General features: G+C 40.5%; 1 protein-coding gene across 1 annotated transcript; it reads right to left on the minus strand.

Annotated features, from left to right (window-relative positions):
• Positions 1-3,194: 3,194 nt before the first annotated feature.
• Positions 3,195-25,728, minus strand: Rgs17 (regulator of G protein signaling 17). Its single transcript, XM_042688192.1, has 4 exons — positions 25,588-25,728; positions 12,219-12,308; positions 10,457-10,691; positions 3,195-3,708 (listed from the first exon to the last, which is right to left on the minus strand). Exons 1-4 carry the CDS (start codon positions 25,704-25,706, stop codon positions 3,520-3,522), a joined length of 633 nt encoding a protein of 210 aa, XP_042544126.1. The 5' UTR covers positions 25,707-25,728; the 3' UTR covers positions 3,195-3,519.
• Between the last annotated feature and the right edge of the window lie 70 nt (positions 25,729-25,798).

Below are 25,798 nucleotides of genomic sequence, written 5' to 3' on the forward strand. Positions count from 1 at the left end.
TTGCAAATGTAACTTACCACAATGACAGTAAAACTTTTTTCATCATTTATAGGTTCATATAAAAATGAATAAACTCAAAACTGAGAATGAGGTATTACTGTAAATCAGCTCAATGGGATGAAATATGTATTTGTTCCCAAACAAATAAACATTATTTTCCTATTTATACATTTCTTTTACAAAACATCTATCAGATAAATATATGATACATATTTTATACTACACACCATTGAAGGATAATAAATACCCCATGCACCATGGCCAGCTATCTGCACTGGTTATGTGCGTGAGAGACAATGTCTTGACTATTGCATTTCATAACTTCACTAGCAAACTTCTATTTTGTTCTATTCATAAGTTCTGTAACACTGTCAGAGAACCTATTCTAACTTCAGATACCATAATAATAATGAGCCAGAATAAAGAAAAGTCATCCATCCATCATCACTGAGATATATGTATGTAATCAATCTCTGAAGAAATCTAAGTTTCCAATTTACATAAATATACACAATCTCTATACTCTTCATTTCTTTCCATGATACATACCCCTGCAGTTGGATACTACAAAAAGTGCATTAACCTCTTTCTATTCCCAGCAGCAGATTCTAACAGTATAGAAAGTTATTTTGGCAATGTAAAACACAAAGTGCTCCTTTTAAAGTGCTAAGATTTCCAGAGAGAGGAACCTACTCACCAAGAGAAAATCAAACTCTAATAAAGCAAATATTGTACTCTGGGAAATGGTAGCATAGACACCAATGGAGGGCTTTTTTGTTTGTTTATTATAGTTCTGTAACTTAAACAGAAGAAATTATACCATACCTAGTTGCAAGTACACAGAGATATTTTAAGAACTTGATACATTTTGAAATTAAATGAGAACCCCCCCCCCGCCCCCACGTGTCAGTTTAGCACAGAAATGCTCATGTGCATGATCGCCAACATGTGGTGTGCAAAGCTGCTCTGAATTCCTTCTTAACTCCATAATCAAGACGCATGAACCTCAACTCTCAATTCTACAACTTCCAAGGACAGAGGCTGGGTTGCTCTATGAGGGCCCCTTTACATTTGGTAAATTATTAAACCTGTTGTCAAACAGACTATTCATCTAATAGTCCAAAGTATCTTATAAAGATAGCTTTATGACTACCAGGTCACCATCATATATAGTAACAGCAAGAGGATGATAAAGTCTACAATGAAAAAGATACATGCATGCAGCATCAGAGTATATTACATATCTTCTAGTCGTGTGCACCAGTTGATTGTGCCTCAACAAGTATGATACTATACCAATATAATAAGCATATATATCACAGTAGCGTAATGAACGCAATCCTAAATTGTCAAGAAAAAAATTTAAATGATTTAGGAACAATAGAACTTCACAATAGAAGCAATGACTTTTTTTAGGTTTTTCATTACTCTTTAGGAAAAATATGACTTTTTGTAAACATCTTTGTAGCTATTTTTTCAATGTATTACTGAAAACTACTATTCAAAAATGTCTAAGTGACATGGATAAAATATGTTTTAACATACACTTCAGGAAATAAAACAGACAACTGTTAGAAGAAATTATTATAAATATTTGCTATCTTGCATTTTAACTACATGTTCATAAATAATGTCTTTAAAAGTGCTGGGTACGCCAGGATAGTCAGCAACGCCAGTGTAAACAGAACATTTGTTTTTTTTTTTTTTTTTACTTTGCAAATCATTTTAAAATCCCATTTTGTCCAACACTGCAACAGTGAAAAGATTTGCATAGGGAATAGATAATAGCCCTTTTAACCATGCCTCCTGAATTCAATATAGATTACAAAAACAAACTCACTTAACAAAAACAAGTCTTGAAATGTTATAAGTGTATGGAAAAAAAGAAGCATACAATGTCAACTTTTCAAGTAAAAGAAATTTAAAAAGAAAATCTCAAACTTGTCATTTTTAAAAATGTTTAATAAATTAAAAAATGAGAGGTAGTTAAAAAATGACAAAGAAAACCTATAGTTCTAATATCATCCTGAATATAAGGCCAGTGTTCTTAATGGATAGAAATCTTTTTAAAACTTTCATTTTTAGATTACTCAGTATTATACGCATTCACTTTTAGATTAAAAAAATAGTCTCCAGGGGACATTAATATTCAAATGTTACATCTCAATATAAATATGACACTGATTATATCATTTTTATGCACGATAGGATTATCGTTTTCTTGAATGTCAGAAGTGCATGCCCGTGCCAGGCAAGTTTTCTATCTTCGAGATTTAGTGTAATCATAGAAAAAAAAATCATATGGCAGCAAAAACATTTGAGTACTGCACTGCCTTCTAATTACAGATGAGGAATAGCAGTTCAGTTTTGAAAGCTTGAAAATAATTCATTCTGAAGATACTATGTGAAAACAGTTAAGGTCTGAAGTAAAGAGTTATCTTTTTCATAACTTTCCAATAAAACCTTCCATTAGTAAAAAAAACAGCTTTCCACTGGATTTCACTTTCGAAGAAAATATGCCACGGAGAGATACTATTCACCAAAATGTTTTACAGTGCTACATGTAGGCATTACTTTATTAAATCATTTTTTATCTCCCAAAACTAAGCTGTCAAGCTCATTTTTTCCCTTGCTGAAGTACATAACTTTACATAGCTGTTTTAGAACTCCAGTCTTTAATAAATTACAGTATTGGACATCTGATATGCACATAGATAATTTTCTTCTATTAAAATTAAAAACACTCACTCTGATTTGTCATAGAAATAAGGTATCTTCAAATTATTTTGTGCTTTTTCTTTCTTCTTATTAACTTTTTATTTTTTATTTTTATTTTTTAGCATAGCAAACTCTTCTGTCCTGGAAACGCCATCATTTTGGCAGTGAACCACCAGAGAAATCTCCATCAGGATTTCCCAATGGACAGAGATAAACAGCTCTTTTTTTTCCATTTACAGAAATATTGGCTTCAAAATGAGTATACTGAACACAATATATATATATATATATATAGCATGTTAAAATACCATTGTTGACATTTAAAAATTGCCTTTTTTTCTCTTCAGATTATGTTAAAAAATACAAACCACAGCCAATATTTTTTTGGCAAGTATTTCTAAAGACAATATTGCACAAAAGTCCTTAAATACAGATATAAGTTACGTTATTGGATTAAATAGTACGTCAACTACGCAGCAAATGAAGCAGTTTTTACTTTGCACATGCAGTCTTTGGAGAAACACTGGGAGATGGTAGACTACAGATACGGCTTGCTTGCAAGGAGAATGAGTTCTGAATAAAGCAAACAATTTGGCAATTCATTGGTTCATGTGGTGTTCTCGCCAAACTTAATCACAGTTAACTTTGATATAAATGGAGACAAGGACAATAATGGTTGTATTTTCACAGTAGCCTGAGGATGCCAACCTGTAGTTTTCCAGGAACTCAACTTCTGACAGTACCGAAATACTTTTATTTCCCATCCTAGCCCTCTGTAATGATTTTTATTTTTAATGCAAATTAAGATTCAGAAGAAGAGCCGGCAGTACTTTCAACAAATGACTTATAAATCTGAGAGTTCAAAAACCTTGGGAAAGAATCTCTGTGCATTAGGGTATAGATCTGCAGCTGGGCGTCTTCATACATGTGTGGGTTAGGATCCAGCAGATTCCTATTGATCACCTCTCGAACTCGAGAATCCAGACTGACCTAAAAACATAAATAAGGGCAGAGACATAAATACATATTGTTTTCAAAAGAGCTCAATTAAGTAACTGTAGTTTTTGACTTCTCGGTGGGGGGGGGGGGGTCTTCAATGAGGAAGTCTTAACTACCTGGAATCTTAAGGCTAAATGTTCAAAGACTAAATAGTCTTGCATAGTTCACTTCCTTTAGACTGAATGCGATAGATAAAACGGAGTAGGTTTTTAAAAATGGAATATATCGACTTACTCGGATTTATCTTTTCTATGCATTTATTGAGGAGATTTCAAGCATTTCCCTTCATCATTGAGGACAACAATCACAGTGCCTCCTTTTCTGGAACTGCTGGAGTGGCTCCCATGACATTCCATGACCAGTCTAATCAGAAAAGAATTCTCCAACAAATTAACATCACTACCCAATGCTGACCCTACTGAGATGCTCCACAGTTTCATATCCCAGCGGGGCTCACTGTCAAAAGTAGCAAAGCAGGAATGGGGAAGGTCATGGCAAAGCAGGAACATACCAGGTCTTCTCTACCTGGAAAGACCTAGGAACCGTCCTTCCATGGAGCATGGCTCCAGAGATGTCTTTATTAAACATGAGCCAGGCAAGTGCTTGAGATAGAAGCCACAGATGAGAATGGAAGTGGAAGTAGCATGCAGAATACCCATTAAAATGGGAATTCTGAAGTATGTACAAAAGTTAAACTCTTTAGAGTACCTCCCATGAAATTGCTAACAGATTTTGTACAAGTAGGGCATGGTGGAAAGGGAAGTGGGAATAAATAGCAATAAGGTTTGGGAGGGGGGAGGGGAACAGAACTCAAACGCTGCCCTGACATACCATCTTAGAAAGAAAACTGCCTACAAATGTTGTGATGAACTTGGTTTAATCTTTGGCAGTGAGGGAGGGAAAAAAAGGAAAAGGGGAAAAAAAAACCTCTTTGCAAGAATCAAAACAATAATTCAGAACCCAATTTATTTCTACTCTCACTATTAAATAACATTGGGATTTATAATTATGTCAATACATAAACATCCTTTCCTTCTTTCCTCCCTCTCTCCCTTTCCCTCTCCCTCTCCCTCTCTCCTTTTTTCTCTCCCTCTCCCTCTCTCCCTTTCTCTCTCCCTCTCCCTTCCCCCCACCCCCCTGCGTCCTGGAGCTTGAACTCAGGGCCTGAACACTGTCCTTGAGCTTTTTTGGCTCAAGGCTAGCATTCTACCACTTGAGCCACAGCACCACTTCCGGCTTTTTCTGTGTATGTGGTACTGAAGAATTGAACCCAGGGTTTCATGCATGCTAGGGGTAAGCACTCTACCACATTCCCAGCCCATCAGACACCATTTCTTTCTTTCTTTCTTTTCTTTTTTGGGTCCGGTCATGGGGCCTCATGGGGTCTGGGCGCTGTCCCTCAGCTCTTCAGCTCAAGGCTAGCGCTCTACCACTTGAGCCCCAGCGCCACTTCTGGCTTTTTTTTTTTTTTTTCCTGCTTATGTGGTGCTGGGGAATCGAACCCAGGGCCTCATGCATGCAAGGCAAGCGCTCTACCACTGAGCCACCTTCCCAGCCCCTCAGACACCATTTCTATCTGTAAATAAACATTATCACAAGCATTTTGCAAACTGTCTCTATCCATGGTCAGGACTGACTGTGATGTGACCCAGTCTCTGACAGATGGTTCCCTGGTTCCCTGCAGTGTCCTGGATGTCTGAGCTGTACAGTTCATACAGACTTGAACTGATGGATGAGATTTGTCAGGAAATTGAGAGATCCAGACTACATTTCTGCAGCTTAGCCAGACAAAAAGTTCAACATTTCATGGCTAAACTATATATTCTTCTTTGTTGGGAACTTTTTAAAAAAGATTTTTAAAAAATGTTCTACAAATGGTTATCTTAGTTTTTATTTTCCGTGCTTTTTATTTTATCGAAAAGTATCTTTTTCAGCATGCTTCTACTTAAGAAAATACTGACACTGCTGTTTAAACTGGTTCTTCTTCTTAAATCTCATGGTACAGTAGGGTGACAAGCTTACCAAACACATCCCCTCCCCGTTTTACAAAAACAGTGCTTTTACTTTGAAACTTGAGAGAACTTTTTGTCTCAGTGGAGAAGGAAACTTCAGGTGAGTAATCAAGCAGGGTGGGCCACTCACCTCTTAAAGAATAGCCTAACTAAATTCAGTGTAGTGGTTTCTTGTTAGTAACTGAAATCATACTATGTAAAGATGAATAAAATAACTTGGACTATTTTATCTAGAATCCTAGCTTTTTGGTTTTTGTGTTTTTTGCAAATGAACAGTAGTAAAATATTAGAGAAAGTATTAAAGTTCAATCTTTAGTAATCTAACAATAAAACATTGGTTAAATGGGAAAACTAAAGTATTTAATATCTGGTTGGTTGTTTCAAAAGAAGGTTAGAAAGGCCAAGTGACAAAAACTAACCCCCTGGGTAGATCATCCATAGTTTCATCTTGTGGCATCTTTTGCTTCAGGCTGCTTCAAGGTAGTGAGGCAAGCTCCCAGCATGCACTAGAGCCGTCATCACTATTACACTCAGGTATGTGTGCTTAGGCTAGAAAGCTCTTATCAAGGTTTACCAAGTAAGGAGAGGAACACTTTCTCTTCCTTAGGGCAGAGAACTTATCTGAAGGGAAGAGAATGTTGAGTGTGTGTGTGTGTGTGTGTGTGTGTGTGTGTGTGTGTGTGTGTGTGTGTGTGTGTGTGTGTGTGTGTGTGTGTGTGTGTGTGTGTGAACTCAGGAACTAGGTGCTGTCCCTGAATTTCTTTTTGTTCCAGGCTACCATACGACTACTTGAACTATAGCTCTATTTCTGGATTTTTTTTTTTTTTTTTGGTAGTTAATTAAAGGTAAGAGTCTCACAGATTTTCCTGCCCAGGCTGGCTTTGAACCTCGATCTTCAGATTTCAGCCTCCTGAGTAGCTAGGATTACAGGCATGAGCCACTGGCACCTGGCTGGAAAATTCTCCTTTTACTTGATCTCCATAGACTTACATCTAGATAGAATGGGCAAGGGAAGGTTACAATTTAGCAACAGTAGCATTTACAATTTCTACCACAGTTGGACAGCGCGCAAGATGCTCTGATGGATTTGGCAGAATTCAACGGGCAGTACTAGCACTGCTGAAAACTTTGGCATTATGGAAAGCTTACAATTGGTCATCGGAAGACAGAAATGACCCAGACAGGCCTCAGTGGAGTTGGAATCCTTCATTCCCCACAGGAAGCAGGAGACAGGAAAGAGTAATATATAGTACCTTGCAGTCATAATGAAAATACCTCCCCCAGGAATTCCACAAATGACTTGGGCGGAAAATGCAATAAGGGCTTAGGTGTAGCAAGAGTGTGGAGGAAAAGGAAAGAAGGAAGATAGAACTCTCACTAGTGTGTCCATCAGTCAGAGACCATGGTATATCTTAGGAGGTTGTATTATCCAAGGAAGTGTATTATTAAGATAGCTGCTTCCTGTAGAAAGGGAACACTCAATTTTGCCCCTGCTTTTGTTCTGGCTGTCAGGATACAATGGAAGTTTTTATCTGGTGGAAAAATTATATTGAGATTGTTTTACTGGAAAAGGTTATTTTATCCCCACAGAAGACCTTCCCTGAAGTAAAGCTCCTGAAATAAATATATATATTTACATATCATGAATACATTTTTATCTTATTTTAAATTGAACTGAAATTGCTTTATGTGGTACAATTTTCCCTGGAAAATTCTGATTTTTTTTCTTCAAAAGTGCATATCAAATGTTATCAATTATAACTTCTATGAAAGGAAATTTTGCTGGATGCTGATGGCTCAGACCTATAATCTAGCTGCTTAGGAGGCTGAGATCTAAGGATCATGGTTTGAAGCTCCACCAGGGGAAGTAAGTCCATGAGATAAATCTTCAATAAACCCCCAAAACCAGAAGTGGAGGCTGAAGCTTAAGTGGCAGAGTAAAACGTTCAAGGACAGCACCCAACCCATTAGTTCAAGACCCAGGACCAGTAGTACCACCAAAAGTCCATTTTCTTTTCTATTCTCAGCTTTAACTAAATTTTGTATTTCTACATTAAATTTTATAGTAATAAATATATATGGTTCTCCTATTGATTTTAAAAATTTTGGTCGTGTACACATCGTCATGTATTATGTCACCTTAGTATTTCTACTGAAAGTAATCATTTTCTCTTGCAGCAAAGATTACTAATAGGATAAAATCAAATCATCATATTATTGACAGGGTCCAGATGACAGGAAATTATATCCTGCCTGTCTTGGGGAGGGCCTAGACATGTGGTTAAGGTTGGTCAGTCATGGGCCTGAACTCCAGGCCTGGGTGCTGTCCGCAGCTTTTCAGCCTAAGGCTAGCGCTCTACCACTTGAGCCATAGTGCCACTTCCAGCTTTTTCTGCTTATGTGGTGCTAAGGAATTGAATCCAGGGCCTCATGCATGCAAGGCAGGCACTCTACCACTGAGCCACCTTCCCAGCCATGTCTGAAGTTTGTAAGGTTGGGTTTATGGAATTTCATAGCAGAGTCATGAAGAAAGTTCTGGACAATGGAGGATTGACTCAGCTCGCTGTAATTAGAGGAGCACTGCATTTGGAATGAGCAGATCCTAGTCTTGTACTTTATTGAGAGAGGGCAGGCAGGCAGAAAGGGAACAACCCCACCTTCAGAACCATGCACGTCCAGCTACATTTCTCAAGCATCCATTCCAGTTCTGACTGACCACCGCTGGGGCCAACAGCCCCTTCTCAGGGACTTTCCAAAGCCTAAAGGTCAGCAGAGGCCACATCTATCTCTCAATAGGGTTAGGGTTTGATGTTCCACACCCTTCAGGCCACTATCTTGCCTCCGAGGGCACTAGGCGAGGGAAACCACGCCCCACCAGAAAATGTACTTGCATCTCCCAGACATCTTGACATTTATCTAGTACCGTTGGCATTATCATTAAACCCATCCATAAAAGTGCCTATCACTTGGTAGTTTGGTACTTTATCTTTCTTATTTGATTGGCCATAGGACTTGAACCTGGGACCTGGGCACTATCCCTGAGCTCTTTTTTTTTTTTGTCTGTGGTGGGGCTTGAACTCTGGACCTGGGCACTGTCCCTGCGTTCTTTAGCTCTAGACAAGTGCTCTACCGCTTGAGCCACAGAGCCACTTCCAGTTTTCTAGTGGTTTATTGGAGATAAGAGTCTCATGGACTTTCCTGCCTGAGCTGGCTTTGAACTGTGATCCTCAGAGCTCAACCTCCTGAGTAGCTAAGATTACAGGCGTGAGCCACCAGTGCCCAGCTCCTTCAGCCTTTTTGCTCAAAGCTAGCAGTCTACCCCTTTGAGCCACAGCGTCACTTCCAGTTTTCTGGTGGTTAACTGGAGTTAAGTCTCATGGCTTTTCCTGCGTGGGCTGGCTGTGCACCACAATCTCAGCCTCCTGAGTACCTAGGATTATAGATGTGAGCCACCAGCACAGTTTGGTACTCTTGACTCTGCTTGACTGAAATGATTTCTTCAGTAAATCCCACCGTATAAGAATCTTCTGACCCTATATTCTTTGGCAAGAGAAAGACCTGACATTTGTCTCTGGGGATATTATGTCTACCAGCTATCATCCGTCTTTGAACAATGATTTTTACCTTTTTCAGGAGCAATTTCAATGCTGTGAAGTGATGTCATCTGTCCTCACAGCTGATGGATTATGGAGAGACAACCCAATGCATGGTGAGACTACTACTAATGTAAGTCAATCATAATTTCAATGACATCTTTCTGATCAAACCTGTTTGTAACTTTTGTGCCAGCTTGTTTTATTTTTTCTGAGTGACCCCTATCCTAAACTACATTATTCAGTCTACCTCACCCGTAACTGAATTTAGTAGAGGTATAGAGGCTCATGCCCATAATATTACCCATTTGAGAAGTGGAGACAGGAGGTATGTGGTGCCAGGCTGGCCGGGGAAAGAAAGAGTGAGACCCTGTTTGTAAAGTAACTATAGCAAAAGAGGCTAAAAGTGCCAGGCACTGGTGGCTCACACCTGTAATACTAGCTACTCAGGAGGGTGAAATCTGAGGATCACAGTTCAAAGCCAGCCCAGGCAGGAAAGTTCACGAGACTCTTATCTCCAATGAACCACCAGAAAACCGGAAGTAGCACTGTGGCTCAAGTGGTAGAACACTCACATTGAGCTGAAGAGCTGAGAGAAAGTGTCCAGGCCCAGAGTTCAAGGCCCACAACCAACAAAAAAAAAAAAAAGCTAAAAGTATGGTTCAAGTGGTAGAGCATTCGAGGTGTCTAATTCACTTCCAGTAATAATTCTTCACACTCAAAATTTAAATAAAAAAAGGGAAAGAAAGGAATGCAGGCTTCTGGGTTCTATTTTCAGAAATCAGATTAAGAACTTCTGTGTTTGGCTTCATGAATTTGCTTTTCAGATAAGTGGCTGGAGGATCATAATTTGAGAGTATCACCTTCAAATAAATTCTTTTCCATTTTAATAGAACACACAGGAAATTGCCTGAACTGCTCCCGAGTGCCAGTTCTGAAAAACAAGTACAATCCCACACATGATTCTTCCAGAGATAAATGAGTGAACCTTGGAGATTCTTAGAATGAAAGGACATTACTAGCCGGAAAGCACTGTGACCTGTCCACAGCCTGCCCAGTGCCCATTCTGAACAGTAACCTCTGTAGGGGACCTTGTTCTTAGAAAGCCCACCTCCCAGTTTTCCAGATTTTTACCTCTTTTGGTGATAGTATAGAAATGTAATCTTCATATATCATTCTGGCTTTTTCTTCAATGTCTTTTTTGTTCTGCTCTTTCTTTAAGTCTTCACAGGCCAGCCAGAAGAGTAGATTTTCTTCACTATACTCTGTTCGGAGGAACTCTCGGAAAAGATTTCTTCCCGCAGGAGTCTTCATCATCTTGTCAAAATTTTGGGACCAGGATAAGATTTCGTCCATGGTGGGGTTTTGACTGCAGAGACAGAATAAAGTCTTTATTGTTAAAGACTATTGACCTGGGTGAGCTAGTGGGGAGAGCCTAAGAGCATCTGTTCCGTTACTGCCATCTACTGGTGCTTTGCAAATACTGCAAGGGACTGGCTCGGTCATTTTGGGGACTTATCTGGCATCATTCATTTATGCAGGAACAAAGATATATATGGTCAGCATAAATTACTAATGAAGACTGGAAATGTCTGAACTCTTCATAATATGTGGCAAATGGATAGAAATACCTTGTTACTTAAAAGAACACTATTTTTTCCCCGTTGCTTCATATGTACATTTCCATTTTCCAGCTATAGGAAAGACTGCATTTTTTTTTTTAAGAAATCTCTAGTGAAAATATTTTCATTAGTTACTAGGTCTAAAGGAAAAATATGCCTTATACACTTGTCAAAGAATTTCCTAAAACATTTGTTAAAAGGAAGGCTGGGGATGGAGATTTTCAGACATTTCTATGTAGAATTTCAGTGTTTATTTTATACTGAAGAATGCACCAGTCATCGACCCATTTTCTTATGCATCGAAGAAAGGACAGCAAGAAGCCTGGAGCTTCTTCAAGTTCAAAATGACCCTGACCTTGCCTTTGACCTAAGTCATATACACTTGGTCAAGAGTTACTTCTATTTTACTTTTTTTTTTTTTTTTAACTTTTTGACCATGTTTTTGAAGTAGATTCATGACTATACATTTGTTGCTATTCCATAATGGCTGAACCTCCTCAGTCATTTAAAATATTATAATTTTATTTTATTTTATTTTTGGGGGGTCCGGTCGTGGGGCCTGAACTCTGGGCCTGGGCACTGTCCCTCAGCTCTTCAGCTCAAGGCTAGCACTCTACCACTTGAGCCATAGCACCACTTCCGGCTTTTTTCTTTTTGCTTATGTGGTGCTGAGGAATCGAACCCAGGGCCTCGAGCATGCAAGGCAAGCGCTCTACCACTGAGCCACCTTCCCAGCCTCAAAATGTTGTAATTTTAAAAGTCTCAAATCGCCATGATGCATCATTATTTAAAAATTCATTTTAAAAAGGAGGATTTACCTATCATCACATGAAAACTCAACTGCGATTCTGATTTTATTCCCTAGGTATCACATTTCAGCGAATCATTTTGGAGAAATTTGGTGCAAATCTGTTCTGAGGGGAAGAGAAGCAACAGCCCTGGGGCTGCCTTTGCTACTGACGAGTAATCCAGTGTCTTTTGTATGTGTTTAGACTCTTTCCTCATCAAGGAAACATCAACGTAAAACTGCAAGAAAAGGGACTTAAAAAACAAGGCAGTTTTCTCACCGGAAGCATGCAATGCTCTTTGTTTCTAGAAAGCGATAAACATACAAATGTTTTAACAGATAATATAGCTAACAGAAAAGTTACGAAGTAATGGTCTCACAGGTGGTGCAGACATTTATTTCACACCAGGAGTACCATGAAGCGTAAGATGATAGATACAAGCCGCATATAAAACCGAGGCAGCTGGAGCACGGACAGCATACTCACCATTCCTCCAGGACCTGGATGCTCTCCATTTTGGTGGTGTGTGTGGGTCTCCCAGCAGTCTCTCCTCTTTCTTCATTCCTAACAGTGAGGCTGAAATACAGCACAACACTCAGTGGTGGCGAGGAGGGAATGTCGGTGAAAACAAATAGCTTTGCAAGAAAAACATTCTACCCTCTGGTGGTGAAATGTTTTACTGTCAATTATTTGAGGACATTTAAAGGATAAAAGAGGAATAACACTTTTTAAATAATGGCTATTCTTGGGGCTGGGAAGCTGGCTCAGTGGCAGAGTGCTTGCCTAGCATGCATGAAGCCCTGGGTCCGATTCCTCCGTACCACAGAAAAAGCCAGAAGTGGTGCTGTGGCTCAAGTGGTAGAGTGCTAGCCTTGAGCCAAAGAAGCTCAAACACAGTGCCCAGGCCCTGAGTTTAAGTTGCAGAACTGGCAAAAAAAATAAAAATAAAGTAATAATAATAGTTATTCTGTGTCAATTAAAAGGAAGAATAAGTTTTAATTAAAAATGATGAACCAAACCAGTATTCCCAAATGAATATTGTTACTCATTCTAACTTAATCCTTATATAATATAAGTGACTTAACACCTCTGATATAGCTAACTATGTGCTTTAATAATTGAAATATATTATTACATTACCCCTTACATGGAAAGACATTTTGACATTTGGGTACTTCTTGTCATAGTCTGTTTTCAATATTTGTCTCTATTAGAATGTAAGAAGACAGAAGGCATCAGACTGCTGAAGCGTGAGCTCGAGTTTGCTGTCCTTCCCAGTTAGTCCTTTTCCACTGTCTTTCACTGCCGGCCTGTTCTGAGGACTCAGCTATTCTACAGGATTAGGGAAACCAGGATAATCCATAGCAATCCAGACTGAGAATAAGAATTGTTTGGCTCCAGTGAACTGCACCTGAGCAGTACTTTAGGGTAAGATAGCCAAGGCTCTGGGTATCACTAGAGCTAAGGGGGAGGGTATGAGTAGATATAAAGAAAGGGAGGAGCCTAGTGTAGCGGCCTATCATCCTAGCTATTTGAAAGGCAGGTATCGGGGATCAGAGTTCAAGGCTGGAGTTCATGAGATCCCATCTCCTCATTGGCTGGGGAGAGGGGCACACCCCTGATATCTCAGCTATGAAGTCTGGGTACAGTGGTGCAGACCAGTTATCTCCAGTGCCAAAGGCAAGCGCAGAGAGGCTCTAGAGAGGACAATCTGGGCGAAAAACAAGGCTCTACCTTGAAAACAACCAAGACAAAAAGGAGCTGCAGTCGTGGTTCAGGTGGTACAGTGCCTACCTTGCAAGCAAAAGGCCCTGAATTCAATTTCTAGTACAAGGAGCAGGAGGAGGAGGAGGAAGAAGAGGAGGAGGAGGAGGCGGAGGAGGAGGAAGAAGAGTAGGGAAGAAGGTAAGAGGAGGAGGAGGGAAGGGAGGAAGGAGAAGTGGGGATGGGTGAAGGGGAGGAGGGGAGGAGCAGAAGGAGGATGACTCAATGGCCTTGGGAAACCTGAGTTCCTAAATCAGCCCAGTGATTTCTAGAATCTTCTGTGTAGAAGTTGGGAAGCTTCATGGGGACCTCTCAGAGCAAAACACAGCCAGATAGCATCTCTTGCATTTTTTCACTCATTTGTGTATTTACTACAGAAGAGGAGATCCAAGTGGTTCTTCAGTGGCTGTTTGATGGTTACCACAGGAAGCAAGCATTGGTGGGAAGAATGTGTCCACAGTGATGATCCTTCCCACTGAGAAAGCCGGCCGACTGGGGAAAAGGAGAACCCAGCAGAAGCCAGAAAGAACTCACTAATCAGAAAAGGCACCCCTCGAAGAAAATAATCATCATCATTTAGTGGTGAGACTAAGTGAGTTCCCCTGTACACTTGTTAAGGAATGTGGCAAATTGACTGGTGTAGAACCATGGAGACGAAGGAATAAAACTGGTGCAGCCCAAAGACCATGGGAAGCAGAACCTAGAGCTTGTTGATACTGGAATGAGAGGTCCAGAGTGGAGGCCAGTGGGAAGATGGAAGCACCCCTCCCCACCCCCGACTCCCCCCCCCTCCCGCATCCCCAGTCGGGAGAACTCAGTCTTCGGAAGGGATCCAGAGAAAGCAGTGTCATAGTTTAGTCTCTGCATGTTGATATTGAAGCTTGAGGTAGCCTAGGAAACCCCAGCCCTCTGTATATTAATAGCCATGCAGGTCAAATATGTCTTAAAGGAGATTTATTCCTTCCCAAAATATGTCTGACTGGGAAAGCTTCTCTGAAACTGGATAGTGGTGGTTGTACCACTGAAAATATTCTGTGGAAATTTCCTGCATCTATAACACATAGAACTATGTGTGAGTTCTAGAAAGATTCTTTGTAAGTAGGAATTAATACTCCCTCTGCTAAGCTTTGTTAATCTTGTATGTGTATGTCTACACACATATTAAAACACAGTAAGAAGATTAGAAAGAGATCTTTTTGCTGATTACATAATGACTTTCATGAGAGCTTACATCCACATGTCTTCCTAGGGAGTGAGCCCTGTAAAACAAGAGGACATCTCCCAGGGAGAATCTCCGGATGGGGGTGATGATTCTTCATAGGCTTCTCTTGCAGAACAACAAATCTGGAATCTGATTCACAAGTTTCTGAGCATGAATGCTGGCTCTTAGATCTGTCTCTCTGATGTTTACAAACATCCCAAATGGTACCATATTAGAATGATCGTTTTAAAATACTGGCTTGTGTTTACCTCTTGCCTGTCTACAGATGGTAAAACATGGACACACATTTGGTCTAAAACTACTTATAACAGACACTTGAGAAAGAAGAAACAGTTCACTGTGGGGACTGCCTCTTGATCTACTTTTTAACAAAATCTTAGTTCTGTAGAAAGAAAATGAACTTTGGCAATGTGCAATTAATCTTCATCAACTGCCCTTACTAGCATCTATGTTGTGATGAAGAGTAATCCTAAGGAAATAAACAAGGAACTGAGACTGGTAGTCAGATTTTCCCATGGTTTCACAGAGGAGGCAAGGATTCATTAGGTTGAAAATGAGCAGGTGGAACCCGGATAGAGGGATACCTAGCAGAGGGGTGATCCAGTCCTGTAGAGGCTGGGACTGTGAAAGGCATGATCAAAATGGAGGAGAGAATAGACAGATGAGGGGTTCTGGGGAGTGGGGAGCAGCATATAATGAACCAGGAACACAATGACGTGGACTCCAAACAGGAAGCCTCTCTCATTTAGTTCCATGCTTTGTTTTCCCCACTTATAATAGGGATAAAAGTAGTAATCTGCTTCACAAGGATGTAAAGTAATAGATAAGAACAATTATAAATATTTCACCATAAAAAAAACCCCAAAAGGCAAATGCCTAATAGAAGGACAACTTGGAGCCAGGAGCTGGTAGGTGGCTCACACCCATAATCCTAGCTACTCGAGATGCTGAGATCTGAAGACTGCAGTTCAAAGCCAGCCTGGGCAGGCAAATCCATTAGACTCCTATCTCCAATAACCACCAGAAAAACTGGAAGTGGTGCTGTGGCTCAAAGTGCGAGAGCACCAGTCTTGAGCAAAAGAACTCAGGGATAACACCCAGGTTCCTAGTTCAAGCTCCACAACCAAATAACCAAAAAAAAAAAAAAGAAAAAAGAAAAGAAAAAGACAACTTGGTTGCAGATTAAAATGATAATCTCAACATCTCAACTTTATCAAAGAGTTTTTTTTACTTCAAACCCAGTAAAAGAGACTTACACATCTCTATTACGATCACACACATCAGGATCAGCATGCATTCATTTACTGCTTCTCTCAGTCAACGTCTAGTCAGCACACCAGGGGTCAATCCTTCCCCATTCCTAGTTTGTTTACAAGGAAACTCTCACGTACCCACGATTAAAAGAGCCCAGGGTTAGGGGGGAGCTCGGATCCTCTGCCTTTCTGCTCCGTCCTCATCTTCTACAAGCAGTGCCAGTTCTCTTTACATGAAAGCCAGAACTGTGGTGTCTTACCTTTTCAATTATCTACACTACTACAGATCTGCAAAGAGAAGACTGCCTATGGCAAACTAGTATGCTGAGTGTGAACAGCACACTAGCAGCTCTTGGCAGGAACTGTGCCAGAGGCCCCAGTAGGATGAATAGCAACCTCTTTACAATTGCTGGGGATGTGAGGTTAGCAGAAAGGAGGTCTTACAGGGAGTTTGGGGACCGAGCCTGAAAGAGGAAGGAAGGAGGTAATACTAACAACAGAACACAGTATGGCTGTGGCGGCCAGCGGCTTCCCTGAGAGGTACATCTTCTTTCTGGCAACAAAAGTAAGTTCAGCAAAGGGAAATTCGGGAAGGAAAACAGAGATGATGCAGTTTACCAAAGACCATTAAGAAACAAAACCAAAACGACCAAACAAAGAGCACAAAGGCAGCAGAAGGTGGGGCAGTGGTCATACTACATACAGGACTTACAAACATAAGCACTCAGGGGGGCTCAAATGGGCAACTTCAGCTTCATCTTCATTACTACATTTCTGTAATGCAACTTGAGTTTGACAGTTTGTAATTCATTTCTGGACACAAATAGGTCATTTTCACGTGGTTAATGCAATGTCTAAAAATCACAGGCCACGTAAGAAGTCTCACATTTACGGATTGTAAATGTTTTACATTTCTAAGTCCTATGTCAAGAAACAAGTTTCTAACTCCGTTTTAGCTTTAGTTTTCTATATCGGAGCTTCTGAAGTAACTTAATCAGCTATTAAAAATCTTTCCACTAGATGGCTGTGTTACCTTTTTAAGTACAATGGTTTTCTCCCTTGGTTCCAAGTCACTTGATTTGGGATACATCAGTCTTAAAAAGGGGCAGGTCTGGTCTGATTAACATTGTCCTTATGCTTTCCAGTAACAAGTTGTCTTGCTCTGTGCTGCCTTATGATAGGAGAATATGGAACACTGTCATAGATTCTTAGAACAAATTAAGTAGTAAAGATTTTTAACTACCAATGGGTAGGAAACATTTATTTTTATTTAAAAAGTTTTAAGAGAGACACAGGAGACCAGATTCTACATCAGTATAATTCTGGTTGGGGTTGTATAAATAATAACAAAAAAGAAAGACTTTTGTTTCAAACCTCAAGCCATCTATGTTAGCTGACACTTTTTTTTTTTTTTTTTTGTCAGACGTGGGGCTTGAACTCTGGGCCTGGGCATTGTCCCTCAGCTCTTCAGCTCAAGGCAAGCGCTCTACCACTTGAGCTACAGCTCTACTTCCAGTTTTCTAGTAGCTTATTGGAGATAGGAGTTTCACGGTCTCTCCTGCCTGGGCTGGCTTTGAATGTGATCCTCAGATCTCAGTAGTAGCTAGGATTACAGGCGTGAGCCACCGGTGCCCGGCAAGCTGACATATTTTTAAAACTTCAAATGTTTGCAAATTGCCTAGCTAAAATCTGCTTCCACGGTGTAGGTAGGTTTAGGTATGTTAGTCAAATTTTTGTTGTTACGCTTTGTTTTAACTGGGGCAGTAATGTGGATTGAATGCAGGACACCATTTTGCTAGGTGAGTACACTACCACTTAATCCATGCTTCCAGTCTTTTTTGCTTTTTTGATGTAGTTTGTTGATAGGGTCTTGTGCTTTGACTGGGAAGACTGCAATCCCCTAATCTCCACTTCCTGAATGTCTGGAATTACAGACATGTAGCATCCATCATATTTGGCGCTTTTTTTTTTGTTTTTGTTTGAGAAAAGGTATCACAACCTCTTGCTTACTTAGGTTGGTCTTGAGACACAATTCTGTATCTGGCATTCACAGGCATGTGCCCCATAACCAACTTTCCAAAGTTTCTCATTTGGCATAGGCAAAGTACTTTTTTCCCTTAAAACTAAAGAGACTTGAAGAACTTTATAGATGAAGTTTATGTGACACATGTCAATCCTGATAACCTTCTTGTACAGTTCTTGGTTGACTGAAATCCTTTCCATCTTTCCAGGGATAACATGAATAGTGTAACGTAATACTTAGGAAAGTATGCATTTTTTCACATTCATGCAGAGTCAAATGATTGGAGTATAACTTTGATGGAAAAGCATGAATTCAGTTCTTATCACAAGCAATGGCTTTGCCATAGATAAGAATCCAGGTACATGTGACAAATGCTTGGCAGCTTTCATATTAACCTCTGACAGAGTGACCTGGGGATACAACCAATAGATAACTGATTTAATTACTTAATGAAACTTAAGTTCCTAGTCATTTTCCAGATTGGGAGAGCCTCGTGAAAGCTAATGACTTACAACAGTGGGTATTTGGTACATTATAAATGAGTGATATAGTGAATGGATGATATATACAAATTCCACACTCCCATGGTCCACTTTTTGAATTGTATATGGCCTGTGAAAACTGAGTCCTGCTGGTAGAGGTCTTTTGATTGTGTAGCCTTAAATGTGCATAAGAAAGAAAGCATTAGTAATTTTTTTTGGGGGGGGTCCATTCGTGGGGTCTGAACTCTGGGCTTGGGTGCTGTCCCTCAGCTCTTCAGCTCAAGGCTAGAGTTCTACCACTTGAGCCACAATGCCACTTCTGGCTTTTTTTGTTTTTGCTTATGTGGTGCTGAGGAATCGAACCCAGGGCCTCAAGCATGCAAGGCAAGTGCTCTACCACTGAGCCACCTTCTTAGCCCAAGCATTAGTAATTTACCTAAGCTGAGTGTTGAAACTGTAGCATTCTTTGCCAGCTATATTTATGATGATCTAGTGATAAGTGCTTGGGAATCCAACAGAGGTAATGATTCCACAGGACTAACTTAGGCTCCATGTGGTAGGAACCAGCCTTCCAAGGTGACAAGTACACAGGGAACTGTTTTTTCACGTGTTGTCCCCAATTGCATGTGGGAACCATTTTATTTCCCGGGAGTTTTCTTTACCATGCTGCAGTCAAGGATTTTTGTTTTCCTTTTTGGAAAAGATCCTGACTTTTGAAGCATGTATTGCCATTGGCAGGGAGCTAAAGGGTGAAAGCAAAGCAGGATAAAAAAGGACATTCTTTTTGCACTGCTTTGAATGGCAGAGCGGAGGTACTCCTTAGGAACGGAGGGAGGGGTAACCAAAAGCATGTTTATGAACTGCTGAGCCTCGACTCAGTGAGAGCTATCCCACGGCCAGTCTGGGAACTCTAGACACTAGTATGGCCAAAAAGGGGGGGGGGTGCAGTTTTAGTTACAAAGGACTAGTTAATTTACTAAATTTATTCTCTGACCAGTCTCTTCCTGCAAAGAATCTGATGTCGTGGGCCAGATCTCCTGGGCCACACCCACCCAATAAACAGTGTGAGTGCGTGTGATTTTGACTACATTTGGAAATGATTCATTCCAATCCTGGAAGGCAAAGACTGGATATGTGGTATTAATGCAGCCCAACCAGAAGGCTGGATATTAAGAGATTTTGGATTGAACCCCCAACCTCTGAAACTAATGTGTTTAGTGTCAGCAAAAGGCCATCAATTTCCTGACCGTTGTAATTAGCATTTTCCAAACACCACTATATCTTCGCAAGGGCAGTTTTGTTTCAAACAGGAGTTTCTCTCTAAGTCTAAAATAAAAACAAATAAAGACTGAACCACTCCATCAGAAAATGCAAGTAGGATCATGAGTTTGTGACCCACAATGCTTTTGTTCCTCTGCTCTTTGCATCTCACACTGCCTCTTTGCTCAGCACCAAACAGGGCCTGGGAACATTTTGCTAGCTGAGATCTCGTGAGATCTACTTCTGATTAAATGCAGGGAAGCTGGTCTTGCTCAATGGAACACTACTAGAAGCAGCTTAAGTATTAAAGGAGTGATTAGTACATGAACCATTTGGTCTGGGAAAGCCTGTAAAATTTAAGCATAGCCTCTGGTGTTAGACTGGGGTTCATGGCACAATTTGGATCTTAGCTTTAACTCAAAATTAATTTAGGTCACTGCTTTCTCTCTCCGTTTTGATATCCTTTGGGTTTTCCAGCATGGACTGTAGGCTGAGCTTGTGTTATCTGCAGTGAAAGTATCTGAACAACTTCACTAGTTCCTGTTGTCATGACAACCAGTAATGATGACACACAATACCTTTCAAAGGCTTCTTCTGCACATGCCATGATCTCAAAAGGCCAGTTATTCTACTTACTAGTGTTAGCCTTGAACTTTTAGACAAAGGGTCTGGCCAAACTTTGTGCATCTGGTCACAACCGCCTTGGTCTCATATAGAGGCTTTATTCATGTGAAGACTGTCTATCTTATGGGTTCAACTCAGGCCTCCTGAACCCATGGATGAAAGACAATTAAATGGGTTTTACCTCATTCTATTGTCTTGTCTTCATCTAATGAACAACCATGAGAAGGGAATGGAGAGACACTGAATTGGGGAAGGAAACAGCATTCTGACAGGGCTACAAATCAGCTTAATAGTCCTTATGAAGCAAGAAACTGACTAGAGGTATGGCTCAGCGGTGGAGTACCTGTCTGGCAAGTAGGAGGCCCAGAGTTCAAACCTCAGTACTATCAATAAATACCATGAGTGAAGAAAAGACAGAGGGAAATATTCAGTTCTGATGTACGTATTCTCTGTATCCATTCCCAAAATAAAACTTAGTCATAATTTTATAAGGGAAAGGATAGATAAAATATGACAAATGAGGTGACAATGAATTAAGTAAAATGAGAAATGCAAATCTGAGATAAAATACTTCATGGTTTTAAATGTCCCTAACATGTGAAGCTAGGGTGAGGTATTTATATTTATTACTAGATATAGAAATTTATCTTCTTAGCCCTCTATTTCCTTAAAAGGATGTAAAACCAGCCACATGACAACTGCTTCTATTCACAAATGACAGTTGTTTCATATTTTGATTTCTAGTTTTTTTAGTCCCTAAATCACATTTTTTTCATGTTTCTTTTTGTTCTGCTCTTTTGACCTAGCCTGGAAAAATTTAAGAACATTTCTTTCTTTTTTATTTTTAATTTTCACTTGAAAAAAAATCTTTACCATTTTCTTTCCTAAACTCCAAGTACAAAATAATGGTATTTTCAAAATGCACGCAAAAAGAACAGTTTCATCTGCAACTGGACAGAGTCATAATTCAAGACAATTCAGTTTTCATCCTTTAAAAAAAATTAACACATTGTTTACCTTGGAAAGTATTCTTTGTCCTATGTAGGACTTGTAAATGTACAGACTGAAGACACTAGAGCCCAGGTCCAGGCATGGATATCCACTGCTGACAAGCAGAGCTTCTGACCACCACATCTAATTTCAGGCTAATTGAGTGCACAAACATATGCCCTATTGTTTGGGGATTCCAACTATGCCACCCCAGAGATGTGGAAAGTTGGGGGTAGTCTTTCAAAGCTGTTGGTTACTAATCCACAGTCTGTGTTCTTCTGTGCCAATTTCATGCTTATGAGCTATCTTGAACGTTTTGTTATTTAGTGAATACTTTTAAAATTAAAACTGGCAAGTTCACTCAATGGCCGTGTGACAGGTAAAAGCAATCTGCACCATGTCTAACTATTCACTACAGGAAGTTTTGGTCAATGCTAGACTGTGTGTATGATAGTAATCCAATGAGGTTATAATGGAATTGAAGAATTCCTATCAGCTCATGATGTCATAGCCTTGTAAAGTTGTGAATACACAACCTGCCTGTCTGGCTGTGCTGTTGTAGACAAACCTACTGTGCTGCCATTTGCATAAAAGTACTGTACATGAGGCTGGGAAGGTGGCTCAGTGGTAGAGCGCTTGCCTTGCATGCCTGAGGCCCTGGGTTCGATTCCTCAGCACCACATAAGCAAAAAGAAAAAAGCCAGAAGTGGAGCTGTGGCTCAAGTGGTAGAGTGCTAGCCTTGAGCTGAAATGCTGAGTGCCCAGGCCCAGAGTTCAGGCCCCACGACCGGACACACACACACACACACACACACACACACACACACAAAGTACTGTACATATAGCCCTGTGCACGATATACTATTTGACTATAAGGAAACATAACTGCTTTATGTATTTACTATACTTTTTATTGTTGGAGTGCCTACCTTCAAGTAAAATAATACTGACCTAAAACAATCTTATGTTTTACACTGTCAGCCACCTCATACAATCCCTGTTTACTAAGTCTCACGATGCATCACAAGACATAGCAAGAGACTGACTCGTGTCAGGTTGGTTGGTTTGGTTTGCTCAGTGACATCACTGCAATTGATGCATTTCTCAGAATGCGTCCTATCCCTGTTGTTAACTGATGCACAATTTTATTTATTTGTCACCTATGTAGTACAAGGCTACATTTGTATTCTTTTCAGGATCTTAATCCTGGACAATTAAGAAATAACTAATATCTGATTCCAGGAATGAGACATTGTGAAAATGAGAGACTGAAGTATCATCATCAACACTATGTGACAATGTATTTGCAATGCTTTCTGTAGAATTAAAAAATAAAATAACTTTCATTTTCAAGAAAAAAAACTGTTATATCTGAGGACTTAAAAAAATATTACTTTCTTTAAAGAGATTCTATTTTCCAGGGTGTAGTGGCTCATTCCTGTAACTCTAGCTGCTTGGGAAACAGAGATTAGAATTGTGGTTTGCGGCCAGCCTGGGGCAAAAAGTCCATGAGACTCTATCTCACACAATTAAAAAAACTGGGCTCAATGCCATATGCCATATGCCATATTTATACACATAAATAGGAAGATCATGGTCCAAACTAGCCCAAGCATGAATTCAAAAAATAACTACAGCAAAGAGGGCAGGGCCATGACTCATGTAGAAAAGCATAACTTGAGTACCTAGCAAGCAAGTGGCTCTGCTGTAAATATTAGTACTATGAGAGAGAGGGGGAAGGACAGAGAGAACCATAGTGATCATAGTGATGAACTAATTTGCTACAGGTCACAGTTAGTGACCAATAAGGAAAAAAATTGCATATCAGAAATCCTACTTCAAGACCACCATATTGAGTATCTACAGCTGTGACTGAGATACTACAACTCTAAATCCTACACCGGGACTGTTCAGCTATAAGGATGAAAATAAACAAATCATATAGGTCTTTCCTTAACAAGAATCAGTATCCCGAAAACAGTGTGTGTATGTGTGTGTGTGTGTGTTAAGGCTGGGCACAATGGCTCACACTTATAGTCCCAGCTACTGGAGAGGCTGTAGATAGGAGGATTACCTATTAGGCAAGAATGCCAGAAACCTATCTGAAAAACAACTAAAAGCAAAAAAAAAGGTTAAGGGTTAAGAGTGTTCTAGACTGGGTAGAGTCTGCTTAAGAACAGGGAGACCAATATAGCCAACACTTTCCATCTTCTATTTTTGTCTCAATGACATGCTACCAAATCAAAAAATAAAAACTCTTCAAAGGATGTTGGAAAACTGCAGAGCCTACACACAAGACAACTCAACCACCTGGGCCTTTCTGGAAAGTTTTGAAATAGGGACACCCAGATGCAAGTCCATTCTTCTGAGGAATTAATTCACCTGCGGAAGCCTCAGGACTTTGCATCCTACTGATTTTTTTCTCATCAAACACACAACAGAGACCTGAAAGTGTGAAGATTCCTGGATCAGAATCAGCGGGCCCAGCTCGGCACCATTTTGATAACAAGGAAAACAAAGGACTGCAAAGAGAATCAGGTTCTCTCCTGGCTCTAAATTCAGAGATTTTAGTTCATTGCAAGCATAGCCTATAATCTTTACATTTAGTAGCCATAAGTTCGATCTCTTAGAGGGGTTCTCTAGCTGAGGCTGCCACAGTTACCAGGCTATGTAAATGAATGGCCAACACTCAGAAAGGAATTACATAATGAAAGACCTATAATCCACCCAATGAAGTAAGGAGGTCAGGGCTCACTGGCACCATATTGGCCACATGGTGGATGGTAGGATCTGACATCTTGTCTTCATGCTGGGGAGGGAAATGTCCGCCCCGCCCCCCCAACCATCACCTGCCTCCCAGGTGATGGGCGTGCCCGGAACCCTGTAGTCAGGGGTGGCACTTGGCTGATAGGTTACTGAACCTGCCAGTCCAGTGCCTGGGACTGGAAATTTCCTGTGGCCCTGCTCCCTGAGTTGACTCTATTTAGGCCCAGCCCAGCACAGGGGCCATTACACCATGCCACGTGTGTCTCCACGATCGTGTCCTGTCTCCTGTCTCTAGTCATCATGGCATCCCAATTCAGCTCTCCATCGGAGCTGAATTGTCTTGTTGGTGGTGTTTTTGTTCTTCCTTTCTCTCTAGTCTGTTTCCTCACCATGTTGAGTGTATTTTGGAGCTTCAGGCCTTTGTAACAACAGGCGGCCTACAGCCTGCTAAATGTATAATAAAGACTCCAATATTTCATATTCCAAGATGTGGCTTCTGGGGTGATTCACCTTACAACAACTACAAGCAATACTAACAGATATTATTATTATTATTTTCACTACTGGGGTTTGATCTCAAGGCCTCATACTTGGTAGGTTAGGGTGCCACCATGTAAGTCAAGGTTGTTTTTTGGTTTGATTTTTAGGTAGGGTCTCATGCTTTGTAGACAATAGTCTTAAACCATGATCTTCCTACTTCTGCCTCTTTTTTATTTGGTTGTTCGTGGGGCTTGAACTCTGGGCCTGGGCGCTGTCCCTCCACTCTTCAGCTCAAGGCTAGTGCTCTACCTCTTTGAGCCACAGAGCCACTTCCAGTTTTCTGAGTGGTTTATTGGAGATAAGAGTCTCACAGACTTTCGTGCCCAGGCTGGCTTTGAATCGGGATCCTCAGATATCAGCCTCCTGAGTAGCTAGGATTACAGGTGTGAGCCACAGGTACCCAGCTACACGTCTGCCTCTTAATTGGCTAAAATTTACAAGGGTGTGTGTACCCTATTAGAGTTGTTATTGAGACAGAGTCCCACTAACTTTTGTCTGTGTTGGAGTTGTGCTGAGATTCTATGTCTGACTCCTGAGTAGCTGGGTTTAAAGGTCTGGGCCACCATACCTGGCCCAGGGTTTTTTCTTAATGTTGTCACAATGCTGTGACACTGGAGAACATTGCTTATTAATAGACAGATAAATCTTATCTTTCTTTTACTCAGATCATTGGGAGGCATGGATGGAAAAAACCATGACAGTACATAATTTATTTTTCTCCATCCTACCATCAGTTTAAATGTTGGTTTTGACAAAATAAAAATTTTGCTTGTGGAATGTTTGCGTTCAATCCAAGATGGCCTTCAAGAATTCCTACTGGAAAGGGGGAGGGGAACAAGACAGGTTGAGCAGTCAACTGCAAGTTTGGTATGGGTGATCACCCAGGTGTCACCTAGCTGGGGCACAGAGCTGCAGGTGCAGGGCCACCTACCAGGAGCAGCTGCAGCAGCAGCACCAGCAGAAGCAGCAGGTGTTGTTGGGCCTCTGATTTCCAGGTGCTTGAGCCACAGCAGGCGTTCCTTCATTTTGTGATTGCTGCCTTTTGCGCATTTCAGCGGCTGCAGAACCCAACTGGCTGAAAGAAAGCAGGAGGCAAGGTATGAAAATATGGCCAGAAAGAAAAACCACCAATGTGAAGAGTG

Source organism: Dipodomys spectabilis, unplaced genomic scaffold (genome assembly GCF_019054845.1).
Source record: "Dipodomys spectabilis isolate Male_0828 unplaced genomic scaffold, ASM1905484v1 ptg000001l, whole genome shotgun sequence".
Taxonomy (NCBI): Eukaryota; Metazoa; Chordata; class Mammalia; order Rodentia; family Heteromyidae; genus Dipodomys; species Dipodomys spectabilis.